Source organism: Oncorhynchus tshawytscha, linkage group LG08 (assembly GCF_018296145.1).
Source record: "Oncorhynchus tshawytscha isolate Ot180627B linkage group LG08, Otsh_v2.0, whole genome shotgun sequence".
Taxonomy (NCBI): domain Eukaryota; kingdom Metazoa; phylum Chordata; class Actinopteri; order Salmoniformes; family Salmonidae; genus Oncorhynchus; species Oncorhynchus tshawytscha.
Genome location: NC_056436.1, coordinates 63,972,550 through 63,990,889, shown reverse-complemented (window position 1 = coordinate 63,990,889; position 18,340 = coordinate 63,972,550). Strand labels below are relative to the sequence as shown.

The 18,340-nt window shown below is 42.8% G+C and overlaps 1 protein-coding gene across 1 annotated transcript in view; it reads left to right on the top strand.

Annotated features, from left to right (window-relative positions):
- Positions 1-18,340, top strand: part of LOC112255657 (short transient receptor potential channel 7-like) — a 55,421-nt gene that overhangs the window by 17,533 nt on the left and 19,548 nt on the right. The window contains exons 4-8 of the mRNA XM_042325805.1: positions 1,356-1,572; positions 7,008-7,241; positions 10,148-10,412; positions 16,799-16,994; positions 18,095-18,337. Coding sequence (XP_042181739.1) covers positions 1,356-1,572; positions 7,008-7,241; positions 10,148-10,412; positions 16,799-16,994; positions 18,095-18,337 — 1,155 coding nt within the window. The remainder of the gene's footprint in view (positions 1-1,355; positions 1,573-7,007; positions 7,242-10,147; positions 10,413-16,798; positions 16,995-18,094; positions 18,338-18,340) is intronic.

The following is an 18,340-nucleotide window of genomic DNA, read 5'->3' as shown; positions in this document are numbered from 1 at the left end:
GAGAATACAAATATTTTCTCCCTATATAGTGCACTACGTTTGGTCAAAAGTAGTCCAATACATTATAGGAATATGATGCAGTTTGGGACGTAGCTAGTTCCTGTTCAGAGTAAACAGATGTAAACAGATGGGAAAGACACACACCTGACTGATTTGGTTAAGATGGCAATGTGGCGGCAGGTAGTCTAGTACTTAGAGCGTTGGATCAGTTACAGAAAGGCAGCTGGTTCGAATCCCACAAATCTGCCGATGTGCCCTTGAGCAAGACACTTACACCTAATTGCGTCTGTAAGTCGCTCTGGATAAGAGTGTGTGCTATATGACTGATGTAAATGTGGTGATCAACACCCTTGATGTACTGTTGGTTGATGTGGGACACGCACACAGCACAATGACTGTGTGTTAAATGAACAAGCTTGCATGTTAATATTTACAAATACATGTGCCTGTGATTTTGAGTGCATCGTTTTGAATGTTCAGTGTGTCGATCTGCATCCCTCTGAAGCATAACTGTGTTTGTGTTGGTGTACCACTCTGTACCTGTCTGATTCTCTATTTCTGAATAGTAGAACACACAACCAGATTCATATTTCACACACACTGTCTTATTTAGTGTTTTCTCTTCAGACTTTGATTTCTGGACATGGGCCACTAGAGGGTCAATAAAATAGAAGTTCTGTTAGCTACCCTCCAATGGAGACATGTTCTATTCAGTTGACAGGAGTATTGAGTCGGACTCCAATTCTGACTTAGCTGATCCCTAATTCTGACTTAACTGAATATGTTTTGTTTTTCAGCCTCAGGTTAGAGACCATAGTCCACACTAGTTCCACTAAGTCAGTTTATTATGACACCCCCTGACAGTGATACTGTTTCTTTGCAATATCATGTACACATTTAACATGGATTTATTACATTTAAGCAATAAGGCACCTCTATGGTTTGTGGTATATGGCTAATATATCACGACTAAGGGATGTTCTTAGCACGAAGGAACGCAGAGTGCCTGGATGCAGACCGTAGCCGTGGTATATTGGCCATATACCACAATCCCCTGAGGTTCCTTGCTGCTGTTATAAACGTGTTACAAACATAACGACAGCAGTAAAAATACATATTTTGTCATGCCTGTGATATTTGTTCTGATATACCACAGCTGTCAGCCAATCAGCATTCAGGGCTTATAATTACATTTGAACCATTTAGTAAAAGGCTTTTATCCAGAGGGACTTCTGCTTAGTGCATTCATCTTAAGATAGCTAGGCAAGACATCCACATCACAGTCATAAGTCAACATTTTCCTAGATAAAGCAGCTATGAGCTAAGTGTAAAGAAACAAACCCTGTTTGTTTTAGTTGGGTCAGATCCTGAGAAGTCCTTTCATGAAGTTTGTGGCCCACGCCGTGTCCTTCACCATCTTCCTGGGCCTGCTGGTCATCAACGCCTCAGACCGCTTTGAGGGGGTCAAGAACCTGCCCAACGAGACCATCACCGACCACCCTCGTCAGGTGTTCCGGGTCAAGACCACTCAGTTCTCCTGGACGGAGATGCTGATCATGAAGTGGGTGTTGGGTGAGTAGGGGAGAGGGAGAGAAGGGGATAGAGGTAAGAGGGGAGGAAATGAGGGAGGTAAGAGGAAGAATGTGAGGGAATGGATTAAGAGAGAAAGAAGGAAAGGATGGCGGATGGAGAGAAAGAAATAGGAAAAGAGAAAGAAAGAGAGTGGTACCCACAAACATAAGACCAATCATTACAAAAAAATCCACTGGTTTCTCCCTCTCTTCTTACTCTCTCCCCCTCTCACTCTCACTCTCTCTCAATTAAATGTACATTTATTCCACAAGTGAAATAGATAATACACAAATGTGAAACGAAGAAAAAAAAGTGAAACAGTGAACGTTACACTCACAAAGTTCCAAAAGAATAAATTACAAATGTCATATTATGTCTATATATAGTGTTGTAATGGTGTGCAAATAGTTCAAGTAGAAAAGGGAAAATAAATAAACATAAATATAGGTTGTATTTCCAATGGTGTTTGTTCTTCACTAGTTGCCCTTTTCTTGTGGCAACAGGTCACACATCTTGCTGCTGTGATTGCACACTGTGGTATTTCACCCAATAGGTATGGGAGTTAATCAAAATGGGATTTGTTTTCAAATTCTTTGTGGGTCTGTGTAATCTGAGGGAAATATGTGTCACTAATATGGTCATACATTTGGCAGGAGGTTAGGAAGTGCAGCTCAGTTTCCACCTCATTTTGTGGGCAGTGAGCACACATCTCTCTCTCTCTCACACACACAGCAATCACTGTTTACATGTGCACATAGCCTGTCTTCTTGTCGCACCCTGTTCTGTTTACCTGTCCTTGTGCTGTCCTTGTGCTTGTCTCCACCCCCTCCAGGTGTCACCCATCTTCCCCAGGTATTTAAACCTGGGTTTTCTGTCTGTCTGTGCCAGTTTGTCTTGTATGTTCCAAGTCAATCAGTGTGGGTTTTCCCATGCTGCCTTTTCTATTCTCTTATGCTAGTCCTCCCGGTTTTGACCCTTGCCTGTTCTGGATTCTGTACCTGCCTGCCTGACCATTCTGGCTGCCCTGACCTCGAGCCTGCCTGACCATTCTGCCTGCCCTGACCTCGAGCCTGCCTGACCATTCTGCCTGCCCTGACCTCGAGCCTGCCTGACCATTCTGCCTGTCCTGACCTCGAGCCTGCCTGACCATTCTGCCTGTCCTGACCTCGAGCCTGCCTGCCACACTGTACCTCCTGGACTCTGAACTGGTTTTGACCTTTTTCCTGTCCACGACCCTTCTCTTGCCTACCCTTTTGGAATATAATAAATATCAAAGACTCAAACTGATTGCCTCCTGTGTCTGCATCTGGGTTACGCCTTGTGCTCTTATACTTGAGAGCCATGTTGAGAGCCAGGTCTGCCTATGGTGGCCTTTCTCAATAGTAAGGCTATGCTCACTGAGTCTGTACATAGTCAAAGATTTCCTTAAGTTTGGGTCAGTCACAGTGGTCAGGTATTCTGCCACTGTGTGCTCTCTGTTTAGGGCCAAATAGCATTCTGGTTTGCTGTTTTTTTTTGTAAATTCATTCCAATGTGTCAAGTAATTCTATTTTTTTCACATGATTTGGTTGGGTCTTATTGTGTTGCTGTCCTGGGGCTCTGTGGGGTCTGTTTCTGTTTGTAAACAGAGGCCCAGGACCAGCTTGCTTGGGGGGCTCTTCTCCAGGTTCATTTATCTGTAGGTGATGGCTTTGTTACGGAAGGTTTGGGAATTGCTTCCTTTCAGGTGGTTGAAGAATTGAACGGCTCTTTTCTGGATTTTGATAATTAGCGGGTATCACCCTAATTCTGCTCTGCATGCATTATTTGGCGTTCTACGTTGTACACTGAGGATATTTTTTGCAGAGTCTCAATTTGGTGTTTGTCCCATTTAGTGTATTCTCGGTTGGTGAGTGGACCCCAGCCCTCACAACCATAAAGGGCAATGGGTTCTATAACTGATTCAAGTATTTTTTGCCAGATCCTAATTGGTATGTCAAATTTTATGTTCTTTTTGATGGCATAGAAGGCCCTTCTTGCCTTGTCTCTCAGATCGTTCACAGCTTTGTGGAAGTTACCTGTGGCGCTGATGTTTAGGCCGAGTTATTTATAGTTTTTTGTGTGCTCTAGGGCAACGGTGTCTAAATGGAATTTGTATTTGTGGTCCTGGCAACTAGACCTTTTTGGAACATCATTATTTTTGTCTTTACTGTCAGGGCCCAGGTCTGACAGAATCTGTGCAGAAGATCTAGGTGCTGCTGTAGGCCCTCCTTGTTTGGGGACAGAAGCACCAGATCATCAGCAGTAGACATTTGACTTCAGATTCTAGTAGGGTGAGGCCGGGTGCTGCAGACTGTTCTGGTGCCCTCGTCAATTCGTTGATATATATTTTGAAGAAGGTGGGGCTTAAGATGCATCCCTGTCTCACCCCCTGGCCCTGTGGAAAGAAATGTGTTGATTCTAAGTTTTGTATGTGATCATGTATATGTTTTTGCTGTTTGTTCGTTGTAATAGAGACAAAAAGATTGGAGAAGTGGTTTATCCCCACATCTCTGTTTTGTATAGATAACTTTTCTTGTTGTTTGTTTCGAGTTTTCAAATTTTACCAGAAGTGGTTAGATTCTATGGATTCTTCAATTACATGAGCTGATTTCTGACGTGCTATCTTCTTCTTTTCTCCTTCTTCTCCTTTTTCCGTAGTGTATTTCTGTATTGTTTTAGTGATTCACCGTAGTGAAGGTGTAGGCTCAGGTTTTCTGGGTCTCTATGTTTTGGTTGGATAGGTTTTTCAATTTCTTTCTCAGGTTTTTGCATTCTTCATCAAACCATTTGTCATTGTTGTTAATTTTCTTAGGTTGTCTCCTTGACATTTTTAGATTTGATAGGGAAGCTGAGAGGTCAAATATACTGTTTAGGTTTTCTACTGCCAAGTTTACACCTTCACTTGAATTTGATGTTGCCTAATTGTTTTTTGGTTGATTTCCACACTACTTTCCTTCCATCTATAGCATTTCTTAATATTATTCAGTTATTTTTGTGACTCAAGATTGAGCATAGCTCTGTTCAAGTAGAGTGTGATTTTGCTGTGATCTGGTAGGGATGCCAGTGGGCTGACTGTGAACGCTCTGAGAGACTCTGGGTTGAGGTCATTGATAAAGTAGTCTACAGTACTACTGCCAAGAGGTGAGCTATAGGTGTACCTACCGTAGAAGTCCCATAAAAGCCTACCATTGACTATATACATACCCAGCGTCTGACAGAGCTGCAGGAGTTGTGCCCTGTTTTTGTTGGTTATGTTGTCGTAGTTGTGCCTAGGGGGGCAAATATGGGAGGGAATGCTGTCACCTCCAGGTAGGTGTTTGTCCCCCTGTGTGCTGAGGTGTCAGGACCTTGTCCAGTTCTGGAATTTAGGTCACCAGAGACTAGTACATGTCCCTGGGCCTGGAAATGGTTGATCTCCCCGTCTAGGATGGAGAAGCTGTCATCATTAACTTGTTATGGCTGCAATCCCGCTAATGGGATCGATATGACAACTACCAGTGAAAATAGAGGGCGCCAAATTCAAACCACAGAAATCTCATAATTACAATTCCTAAAACATACACGTGTCTTATATAATTTTAAAGGTAATCTTGTTGTTAATCCCACCAAAGTGTCCGATTTCAAATATACTTTTCAGCAAAAGTACTACAAACGATTATGTTAGGTCTCCACCAATAACAATAAGCCTAGCCATTTTCCAGTGAAATATAGCATTCACAAAAAGCAGAAATAGAGATAAAATTAATCACTAACCTTGAATTATCTTCATCAGATGACACTCATAGGACTTCATGTTACACAATATATGCATGTTTTGTTTGATAAAGTTCATATTTATATTTAAAAAATCTGAGTTCACATTGGCGTATTAGATTCACTAGTTCAAAAACATCAAGTGATTTTGCATAGCCACACCGTTTCAACAGAAATACTCATCATAAATGTAGATGATAATACAAGTTATACACATGGAATTATATATAGACCTCTGCTTAATGCAACCGCTGTGTCAGATTTCAAAAAACATTTACGGAAAAAGCAACCCATGCAATAATCTGAGACGGAGCTCACAACATTAGCCAAATTAGCCGCCATGTTGGAGTCAACAGAAACCAGAAAATACATGATAAATGTTTCCTTACCTTTGATGAACTTCATCAGAATGCAGTCCTAGGAATCCCAGGTCCACAATAAATGCTTGATTTGCTCAAAAATGTCTGTTTGGTTAGCGCGTTTGGTAAACAATTCCAAAGTCACAAAGCGCGTCCACTATAATGTGACGAAATGTCCAAAAGTTCAGTAGAAGTTCAGTAGATACATGTCAAACGATGTACTGAATCAATATTTAGAATGTTGTTTACATATATCTTGAATAACATTCCAACTGGAGAATTAGAATGACTTCAGATGAGCGATGGAACGCAGGTCCTTCCCCTGTGAACGCACATGGTGAAAGCATGGCCAACTCTTGGCAGTGGTGACTATTTCCTGTGTCATTCGACCCCCCTTCACATTAGAGTCATCAGACAAAGTTCTATTGATTGTTGACATCTAGTGGAAGGCGTAGGAAGTGAAAACTCATCCATAGCTCACTGTAATTTCAATGAGAGCTTGGTTGAAAATCTGCCACCCCCAGAAAAAATCCAAACAGGAAGTGGAATTTCTCAGGTTTTTGCCTGCAATATGAGTTCTGTTATACTCACAGACATAATTCAAACAGTTTTAGAAACTTCAGAGTGTTTTCTATCCAATAATAATAATACTATGCATATATTAGCAACTGAGACTGAGGAGCTGGCCATTTACAATGGGCACCTTTTCATCCAAGCTACTCAATACTGCCCCTGCAGCCATAAAAAGTTCAAGTGTGGGGATTCTATTGGGGGGATATATGTAGCAGACATGTAGCAGACATGAGGACATTTTCCTCTGTTGAGAACATGTCCTTATTCATTTCTAGATGCATGTAAAATGTTCCTGTTTTGACTAATTTAATAAAGTGGGTTAGGTCTGCTCTATAACAAATTAGCATAACACCTGAGTCTCTTCCCTGTTTCACACCTGGTATTTTGGTGGGTGGGACTACCAGCTCTCTGTAACCTAGAGGGCAACCAGTGGGTCCATCTCCTTTATACTTTATACCATGTTTCTTATCGGTTGACAATGTCTGTATTTCCAATCTCTTTGATGAATTCCGGGTTCCTGCTCTTTAGGGAAAAGGTGTCATCTGCCTTTGGCCTAAAGAGCAAGAACCCAGACTTCATCAAAGAAATTGGAAATACAGACATTCTCAACCGACAAGAAACATCAGACCAGAATGAGACAGTAAAAGCTTTGTGTTCCATGGTGTATAGAGTTGTTTTTGTGTGGTTTAGGCCCAGACCACCATCTCTCTCTCTCTCTCTCTCTTTCAGGTATGATCTGGTCAGAGGTCAAGGAGATCTGGGTGGACGGCCCTAGAGAGTACGTGAATCACCTATGGAATGTGTTAGACTTCGGCATGTTGTCTATCTTCGTAGCATCGTTCACCGCTCGGCTCATGGCCTTCCTCAAGGCCTCCAAGGCCCAGCTGTACGTAGACCAGTTTGTGACCAACGAAGACATCCGCAACGCATCCCTACCTACTGAGGTTGCCTACTACACCTATGGTGCGTGGAAATATACAGTTGGCATTCTCATTTTCTACCCTTCTACGAGTGTCTACATTAGCCACTGTGCTCTAGTACCCTTCACAGTACACTGCTCAAGCCCCCTAATCACTGCCGTCATCTTGTGGTGTGGGGTTGTTATGACAACGACTGTTTAAAGTAAGCTGCTACGCAGTCTGCATACACACGCATATGCCAGCCTCCCCACTGTTTACACACAAACACTTTGAAACAGCCAACAGACAATGACGCACTCAGTCACACACCCTGATCTCTGGTAGTTGTCTGTGTGCGTGTGTGTTTATCTCTCCTGGTGGTTTTGTAATGAGAAAGTATTTTTCAAAGGATGAAAACAAAGTGCTTATGAGTAAACAAATTCTTCGTTTTGAACCAATCCGGCACTGTAAGATGTCCAGTATTCCCTTAAGACCTCACTCTCTCTCTCTCTCTCTCTCTCTCTCTCTCTAATGTATATATCTCTCTCCCTCCCCTTTCTCTCTCTCTAATGTATATCTCTCTCTCCCTCCCCTTTCTCTCTAATGTATATCTCTCTCCCTCCCCTTTCTCTCTCTCTAATGTATATCTCTCTCTCCCTCCCCTTTCTCTCTCTCTAATGTATATCTCTCTCTCCCTCCCCTTTCTCTCTCTCTAATGTATATCTCTCTCTCCCTCCCCTTTCTCTCTCTCTAATGTATATCTCTCTCCCTCCCCTTTCTCTCTCTCTAATGTATCTCTCTCCCTCCCCTTTCTCTCTCTAATGTAATATCTCTCTCTCCCCTTTCTCTCTCTCTAATGTATATCTCTCTCTCCCTCCCCTTTCTCTCTAATGTATATCTCTCTCCCTCCCCTTTCTCTCTCTCTAATGTATATCTCTCTCTCCCTCCCCTTTCTCTCTCTCTAATGTATATCTCTCTCTCCCTCCCCTTTCTCTCTCTCTAATGGATATCTCTCTCCCTCCCCTTTCTCTCTCTAATGTATATCTCTCTCTCCCTCCCCTTTCTCTCTCTCTAATGTATATCTCTCTCTCCCTGTCTCTCTAATCCCTGCATCTCCCTCCATGTTTCTCTCTCCATTACCCCTTCTCCTTTCACCTACCTTGAAATTACATTCACGTTCTACTCTCACTCTCCCAACAACATCTCATAGTTTCGCTTAGAAGTGATGTATTATGAATAAACGTTTATGTTTGACGGATGAATTCCACGCGTTTACAGGGTTGATTCTGCATGGTAACAGGGTTGAAACAGGAACAGCTCAAAGTTGAACAGTTTAACCTCTAGCGACGAGCAATCCCGTATCCGGGAGCGTAATCATAGCCTCAAGCTCATTACCATAACGCAACGTTTCCTATTCATGAAAATCGCAAATGAAATTAAATAAACATATTCAATATAAACATATTTTGTTAACAACACTGTCATCACAGATTTTCAAAATATGCGTTACAGCCAATGCTAGACAAGCATTTGTGTAAGTTTAGCATGGCATAATGCTATGCTAGGCTGTGCTGGCAGCAGGCAACATTTTCACAAAAATAAGAAAAGCAACCAAATTAAATAATTTACCTTTGAAGAACTTCAGATGCTTTCACTCAGGAGACTCCCAGTTAGATAGCAAATGTTCCTTTTTTCCAAAAATAATATTTTTGTAGGCGAAAAACGTCACGTTTGTTCATCCTGCTTGGCTGAGAAATCGACAGAAAAATACTTAAACTATAATGCATTAGCATAACGCAACTTTTTCTATTCATGAAAATCGCAAATGAAATGAAATAAATATATTGAAACACAAGCTTAGCCTTTTGTTAACAACACTGTCATCTCAGATTTTCAAAATATGCTTTTCAACCAAAGCTACACAAGCATTTGTGTAAGAGTATTGATAGTCTAGCATAGCATTAAGCATAGCATTCAGCAGGCAACATTTTCACAAAAACAAGAAAAGCATTCAAATAAAATCATTTACCTTTGAAGAACTTCGGATTTTTTCAATGAGGAGACTCTCAGTTAGATAGCAAATGTTCATTTTTTCCAAAAATATTATTTGTGTAGGAGAAATCGTTCAGTTTTGTTCATCACTTTTGACTAAGAAAAAAAAACGAAAATTCATTCACTACAACGCCAAACTGTTTTCCAAATTAACTCCATAATATCGACAGAAACATGGCAAACGTTGTTTAGAATCATCCTCAAGGTGTTTTTCACATATCTATTCGATGATAAGTCCTTCGTGGCAGTTGGGTTTCTCCTCAGTAGCAAATGGAAAAGTACTGCAGCTGGAGATTACGCAATAATTGCAACGGAGGACACCAAGCGACCACCTGGTAAATGTAGTCTCTTAGGGTCAATCTTCCAATGATATGCCTGCAAATACGTCACAATGCTGCAGACACCTTGGGGAAAACGTGGAAAAGGTAAGCTGACTCCTAGCTCCTCCAACAGCCATATAAGGAGTCATTGCCATGAGGCAGTTTAAAAAAATGCGGCACTTCCTGATTGTATTTTTATCCAGGTTTTTTCTGTAACATCAGTTCTGTGGCACTCACAGACAATATCTTTGCAGTTTTGGAAACGTCAGAGTGTTTTCTTTCCAAAGCTGTCAATTATATGCATAGTCAAGCATCTTTTCGTGACAAAATATCTTGTTTAAAATGGGAAGATTTTTCATCCAAAAATTAAAAGAGCGAAGAAGTTAGTTAAGCATTACTTCCGAGGGGTTACGGTTAGGGCTGAGGTTTGGGGATGGCTTAAAACAAAGTAATACAAATGACACACTATCACCATCAGGTATCATCCGTATTCTTACTATTCTCGCCATTTGCCAGGGGTCTGTGAACTGCTGTAGCGCAGTGGTCTGTTTCTAGTGATCAGGCTCCTCTCTCCCTTGCCCTCCCCTCCCTCTTTCAGCCAGGAATAAGTGGCGTCCGTCGGACCCCCAGATCATCTCGGAGGGTCTGTATGCCATCGCTGTGGTGCTGAGTTTCTCCCGCATCGCCTACATCCTGCCGGCCAACGAGAGCTTCGGCCCGCTCCAGATCTCCCTGGGCCGGACGGTGAAGGACATCTTCAAGTTCATGGTGATCTTCATCATGGTGTTTGTGGCCTTCATGATCGGCATGTTCAACCTCTACTCCCACTACCTGGGAGCCAAGTACAACCCTGCCTTCACCACGTGAGTGGGACCACACACCCACACGCGCATCTTCAACCTCTACTCCTACTACCCGGGAGCCAAGTACAACTCTAGCTTCTCCACTTCACACTCACATACTGTTCACATACACTTTGCATCGTATTAGTGTGTAGAGAGATAGAAACTCAGCCTTACTTTCTTTCTATCAAAGCTCTCTTCTGAAACGACAGGTGTAAGCAGTGTCTGGCTACATCTCTGGCCAGTTTATTAGTAGACATCTGTCATGATGTTTTCTGGAATCTTGCCAGTCCTTTCACATCAGTGATGACAAGCAAAATTGGGACTCATTCAATGTCCGTCTGTTGTTTTTTAGCAACGTTGCTTTGTGATATCAATCATCTTTACTCTGAGGCTCATTTAGGAACCATTTGTCACGATTTATCTTGGAGAGAGAAGGCACACACATTCAGACACTGTCAATCCTCTTCCCTCCTCTCCTCTCCTCCTCTCCTATCTCCTCTCCTCTCCTTTCTCCTCTCCTGTGTCCTATGACTCAGACTGAAAGTTTCCACGCAATCATCTTTTAGTCACTTTGCTAATGGGTTTTGAGTCCAGCCTGCCTGTCAGTCAGTCAGTCTGTCGGTCAGTCAGTCAGTCTGTCCATCTGTCAGTCAGTCAGTGTGTTTTAAGTTGTGAGTTAGAGAACCGTGGCGTGTAGGATGGGTTCTGCTTGGCTGATCACATAGAACTGCCAGTCTGCTGAGGTGGTACTGGTATACATTTTCTAAGGCCAACTCATCACTTCTACTCCCTCACACAGGATGCGCAGTGTCAGGGCTATATTTTGGACTCTAAGGCCCAATTAGTATTGTCTAAGTGTTGTTGATGTGTTTCTACCCAAACACGAGTTAGATCAGTCTGTAATAAGAAAGGCTTTGCCTTGAAACATAGTTGGGATTTGTCAGTTTTGAGGATATTTTTCCACAAATATTTTTCCCTCTTGAATTGCTAGTGTGAGCTGTTATGAGTCAACTCTTCTATTGAAAAGTTGTTACTCATGCCACAAGGGGTCAGTATGACTCCAGTTCTGACTCTGCTTGCATCAGAAAAAAACAATAATAGTTGAGTTTGTCTATATTTGAAGGTGTCAACATACATTCCATCACTCCTTTCTATGTGTGTGTGTGTGTGTGTGTGTGTGTGTGTGTGTGTGTGTGTGTGTGTGTGTGTGTGTGTGTGTGTGTGTGTGCGTGTGCGTGTGTGTGTGTGTGTGTGTGTGCGTGCGTGCGTGTGTGTGCGCGTGTGTCTGTTATTGCTTTGTGTGATTAAGTATAGTTGACAGGGCAGGTTTTGATGGAGGATAGCGAGGGCTGGGTTGATGGCTCCGGTGGTGATGGAGGCAGGTGTCAGTGATAATGATACCCCAGGTGGAGGCACGTTGAGTGGGTGCCAGGGAGAGGGTGAACGAGGGTCTCTGGAGGATGGCTTGAGGGTTCAGACTGCTGAGGTGATGAGATTGTCTCTATGTTCTAGTCAGCCATGCATGACAAATGCTCCACAGACTGATGAAGGCTAGAGGAGGAAAGTAGGAATGAGTATGGAGTGGAGAGATGGGATAGAAAGACTAGAGGGAGAAGGAGAGCAGCAGAGGTGGATTTTTTGCTGCCTCAGTGAGGGAAACTGGCCAGATCCACCGACACTGGAGGAGAAGTGAGAGAGAGGAAATGAAAGAGGGAGAGGAAGAAAGACAGAGACCTACAGATGCTGTTTCCTAATTTGTTGATTAGAATTCATCGACATCTGTGGGACCAATTCATTTTTTAAGTGAAAATTACAAACTTTAGAAGCTTTTATAAACCTTGAATGCACTACAAGTTCGCATGTCATGAAACAACAGGATGATCAAATTAAGATACGCATCTGTGCACAGACACTGAGAAAAATATGAATGAGGGAGAGGGCAAAACCAAGAAACAGAGAGATATTATCATGTTTTGGGGTAGAGTGAGAATAGGCAGAGTGGAGAGATAAAGAGATGAGAATGATACAGAGAGAGGGGTTTAGAGGGAGCCGTAAATAGGGCTGGTGGTATGGAATCCAGTTTAGTGTAGGCCAGAAATCAAATCAAATCAGATCACATTTTATTGGTCACATACACATATTTAGCAGTTGTTATTGTGGGTGTAGCGAAATGATTGTGTTCCTAGCTCCAACAGTGCAGTAATATCTAACAATTCACAACAATAAAGACAAATCTAAAAAATAAAAGAAATACATCAAGCTAAGGATATATAGACATAAAATGAGTGATAGAAGGAAAAAAGGAGAGAGGGACTGAGATGTTGAGAGATGGCAGGGAGAGTTTGAGAGTGATTGAGAGATGGCAGGGATAATTTGAGAGTGATATAGAGGTTGAGAGATGGCAGGGAGAGTTTGAGAGTGATATAGAGGTTGAGAGATGGCAGGGAGAGTTTGAGAGTGATATAGAGGTTGAGAGATGGCAGGGAGAGTTTGAGAGTGATATAGAGGTTGAGAGATGGCAGGGAGAGTTTGAGAGTGATATAGAGGTTGAGAGATGGCAGGGAGAGTTTGAGAGTGATTGAGAGATGGCAGGGAGAGTTTGAGAGTGATATAGCGGTTGAGAGATGGCAGGGAGAGTTTGAGAGTGATATAGAGGTTGAGAGATGGCAGGGAGAGTTTGAGAGTGATATAGAGGTTGAGAGATGTCAGGGTGAGTTTGAGAGTGATATAGAGGTTGAGAGATGGCAGGGAGAGTTTGAGAGTGATATAGAGGTTGAGAGATGGCAGGGAGAGTTTGAGAGTGATATAGAGGTTGAGAGAAGGCAGGGAGAGTTTGAGAGTGATATAGAGGTTGAGAGATGTCAGGGTGAGTTTGAGGGTGATATAGAGGTTGAGAGATGGCAGGGAGAGTTTGAGAGTGATATAGAGGTTGAGAGATGTCAGGGAGCGTTTGAGAGTGATATAGAGGTTGAGAGATGGCAGGGAGAGTTTGAGAGTGATTGAGAGATGGCAGGGAGAGTTTGAGAGTGATATAGCGGTTGAGAGATGGCAGAGAGAGTTTGAGAGTGATATAGAGGTTGAGAGAAGGCAGGGAGAGTTTGAGAGTGATATAGAGGTTGAGATAGACGGATCAGAGTGAATGAGAGTGATATAGAGGTTGATATAGAGGGATCAGAGTGAATGAGAGTGATATAGAGGTTGAGATAGAGGGATCAGAGTGAAGGAGAGTGATATAGAGGTTGAGATAGAGGGATCAGAGTGGGGGGAAAGAGAGAGGGTGGGGGGTGGAGAGAGAGAGTGGGGGTTGAGAGAGAGAGAGAGAGTGGGGGTTGGGAGAGAGAGGGTGGGGGGAAAGAGAGAAAGAGAGTGGGGGTTGGGAGAGCGAGGGTGGGGAGAGAGAGAGAGAGAGTGGGGGTTGGGAGAGAGAGGGTGGGGGGAAAGAGAGAGAGAGAGTGGGGGTTGGAAAGAGAGGGGGGTGTGGGTGGGGAGAGGGAAAGAGTGGGAGAGTGGGGGTTGGGGAGAGAGGGGGAGGGGGTGGGTGGGGAGAGAGAAAGAGAGAGAGTGGGGGTTGGGAGAGAGAGGGGGTTGGGAGAGAGGGAAAGAGAGAGAGAGTGGGGGTTGGAAGAGAGGGAAAGAGAGAGAGAGTGGGGGTTGGGAGAGAGGGAAAGAGAGAGAGAGTGGGGGTTGGGAGAGAGGGAAAGAGAGAGTGGGGGTTGGGAGAGAGGAAAAGAGAGAGAGAGTGGGGGTTGGGAGAGAGAGGGGAAAGAGAGAGGGGTTGGAAGAGAGAAGGAAAGAGAAGGAAAGAGAGAGACAGCATGGCACTGAAGAAAGGTAGCGAGGAAGAGAAAAGTAAAGAAGGAAAAGAAAGGTAGATAAAGAGAAACAGAGAGCTACTGTGTGCTCAGGTGAGTCTCCTGATGGAGCAGAGGAGCAGGGTTTGGACTGCACACACGGTAGAGGTGAGTCACCACACCCATATGTTCTTTTGTGTGTGTATGTGTGTGACAGCTGCAGCCTGACAGCCTATCCTAGGGTGGTTGGAGAACAGGGGGAGAGAAGACACTACAAGCCACTTATTGGTGTCTTGTATTCCTCCCCCCTATCTCCTCCCTTCTGTCAGTGAGGTGTTCTCCTGAGGGTTAAGGACTGCTGTGTCTCTGAAGGCACCTGCTGTGACCAGTCGTTAGGGAACTAGACAGAAGTCTTTAATGATGGATCCCCACCCGGTGCCCACATCTACTGAACTGCTCTCTGTGTGAATAGGAAGCGTAGCAGGAGGCAGAGACTGACCGAATTGTTCACAGTGGGTGAGGAGAGGTTAGACAGAGAAATCATCAAGAGAGAGGATTACTGTATATATCTGCAGACCAGTTGGGATGTCAGTGTATGTGTCATAAACTTCTATTGTCAATCCATTTCTATCCCTTTCCCTGCCTAATAATATGTCAATCCATATCTATCCCTTTCCCTACCTAATAATATGTCAATCCATTTCCCTGCCTAATAATATGTCAATCCATTTCCCTGCCTAATAATGTCAATCCATTTCCCTGCCTAATAATATGTCAATCCATTTCTATCCCTTTCCCTACCTAATAATATGTCAGTCCATTTCCCTGCCTAATAATATGTCAGTCCATTTCCCTGCCTAATAATATGTCAATCCATTTCTATCCATTTCCCTACCTAATAATATGTCAATCCATTTCCTTACCTAATAATATGTCAATCCATTTCCCTGCCTAATAATATGCCAATCCATTTCTATCCCTTTCCTTACCTAATAATATGTCAATCCATATCTATCCCTTTCCCTACCTAATAATATGGCAATCCATTTCCCTGCCTAATAATATGTCAATCCATTTCCCTGCCTAATAATGTCAGTCCATTTCCCTGCCTAATAATATGTCAATCCATTTCTATCCATTTCCCTACCTAATAATATGTCAATCCATTTCCCTACCTAATAATATGTCAGTCCATTTCCCTGCCTAATAATATGTCAATCCATTTCCCTACCTAATAATATGTCAATCCATTTCCCTGCCTAATAATGTCAATCCATTTCTATCCCTTTCCCTGCCTAATAATATGTCAGTCCATTTCCCTGCCTAATAATATGTCAGTCCATTTCTATCCCTTTCGCTGCCTAATAATATGTCAGTCCATTTCTACATAGTGTTGTGTGTATTGACAAGGACATTAGTGATGGTTCGAGTATCACGCCTTCGTAAGGACGTTTGTCATGTGACCCCTGGGTCAGAGGACAGGGATCAATGCATGGCCTGTCATACGGTGATATGAATTCTGTTCTACATGAGAACACTGTCCTTCTAGAGAGATAATGTCCTGTACGTACTGGGTCCTGCAGTATACTGAGATGTTACTGGACATATTGCTATGTGATGAGAGATGTTTGGCTTGACGTTTAGTTTTATAACTACAGAGTTATTGCATATCATGGGACTAGAGAACACACAAACAGCAAGAGCGAAGGAGAGAGAGAGGTCTTTGAAGTTAAGAAGTGTTTTCTGGTCTTCTCGGAAAGATGAGAAGTTCACTCTGAGGAGATACCAGTAAACTTCACTGCCGAGGGTGTGTGGATTTGTGTGTGCTCTCAGCTCTGAAAGTGGAAAGGACACACACAGGCTTTCTGTCATCATTTCTCCTCCCTTTTCTCCCTTCCTCCAGCTCTGCCACTGATTGAATATGTATTTACAGAACTGAGGCCAAATGTCTGTGTTCTTTAGGCTCAGTGTTTGTTTTGCTTATTCAAAAGCCCCTCAACCAGAAAGTTAGCTAGAGCACTGTGGCTAAAAGCAGGACCGGATTGAACTGGACTGGGCTGGACTGGACTCAGCTTCAATTCTGAGCTTATAAATTGCAGCAAAATCCTCTTAGTGATCTGTTCTAAAATGTGACAGTAGAATTGGCCTTCATTGAGCTGTCCTGGTGGGGGCTAATGTCCTGGTGGGGGGGATAATGTCCTGGTGGGGGGATAATGTCTTGGTGGTGGGGGGATAATGTCTTGGTGGGGGGATAATGTCTTGGTGGGGGGATAATGTCTTGGTGGGGGGATAATGTCCTGGTGGGGGGATAATGTCCTGGTGGGGGGATAATGTCCTGGTGGGGGTATAATGTCCTGGTGGGGGGGATAATGTCTTGGTGGGGGGATAATGTCCTGGTGGGGGGATAATGTGTTGGAACTATTTCATCAGTGCCAGCTCATAACCTCTATCAATTACACCATACTGTGGTTTAAAGACTCACCTGGAGAGTGTCTGTCTGTCTGTCTGTCTGTCTGTCTGTCTGTCTGTCTGTCTGTCTGTCTGTCTGTCTGTCTGTCTGTCTGTCTGTCTGTCTGTCTTCTTCCTTCCTTCCTTCGTTCCTTCCTTCGCCAGAGTGGAGGAGAGCTTTAAGACCCTGTTCTGGTCCATCTTTGGTCTGTCGGAGGTGATCTCCGTGGTCCTGAAGTATGACCATAAGTTTATAGAGAACATTGGTTATGTGCTCTACGGGGTCTATAACGTCACCATGGTGGTGGTTCTACTCAACATGCTCATCGCTATGATCAACAGCTCCTACCAGGAGATAGAGGTCAGTCCTATTAATAACTCATTCATATAGAGGTCGGTCTTATTAATAACTCATTCATATGAAGGTCAGTCTTATTAATAACTCATTCATATAAAGGTCAGTCTTATTAATAACTCGTTCATATAGAGGTCAGTCCTATTAATAATCCATTCATATAGAGGTCAGTCTTATTAATAACCCATTCATATAGAAGTCAGTCATATTAATAACCCATTCATATAGAGGTCAGTCTTATTAATAACTCATTCACAGTGGTCCGTCCTAATAATAACTCATTCATATAGAGGTCAGTCCTATTAATAACTCTTTCATATAGAGGTCTGTCTTAATAAATCATTAATATAAAGGTCAGTATTTTTAATAACTGATTCATATAAAGGTCAGTCCTATTAATAACTCATCCATATAGAGGTCAGTCATATTAATAACCCATTCATATAGAGGTCAGACCTATTAATAACCCATTCATTTAGATGGCCAGTCCTAATAATAACTCATTCATATAGAGGTCAGTCCTAAAAATAACTCATTCATGTAGAGGTTAGTTCTATTAATAACTCATTTATATCTCAGACCTCAGTCCTATTAATATCCCATTCATTTAGATGGTAAGTCCTATTAATAACTCATTCATGTAGAGGTCAGTCCTATTAATAACCCATTCATATAGAGGTCAGTCCTATTAATAACCCATTCATATAGAGGTCAGTCCTATTAATAAACCATTCATATAGAGGTCAGCCCTATTAATAACCCATTCATATAGAAGTCAGTCCTATTAATAACCCATTCATATAGAGGTCAGTCCTATTAATAACCCATTCATATAGAGGTCAGTCCTATTAACAACCCATTCATATAGAGGTCAGTCCTATTAATAACTAATTAATCAGAAATTGTTCCATTTTGTATGTATAATCCTAGTAGGGTCCTTTTTAATTTAAGACATGTTTAGCCAAAGCAATGTACAGTATATTTAATGTGAAATATTGTTAATCACATGTGCCTGTGCAATGATGCAACCAATATGCATGTGTTTACGTTTGTGCATCCATTTGTTTGTTTGTGTCCGTTTCTACACACGTGTTTGTCCCCGCTAGACAGATGCAGATGTAGAGTGGAAGTTTGCCCGTGCCAAGCTGTGGATGTCCTACTTTGACGAGGGTCGTACTCTGCCCGCTCCCTTCAACATGGTGCCGTCTCCCAAGTCCTGGTATTACCTGGTCCTCCGCACCAAGGCCGGCCTTGTTCACCTCTGCAAGGCCAAGGACCTTCGCCACGACAACGAGCTGGAGATGGGCATGCTCAACTCACGATTCAAGGCCAGAGGGGAGAGGACAAAGGTC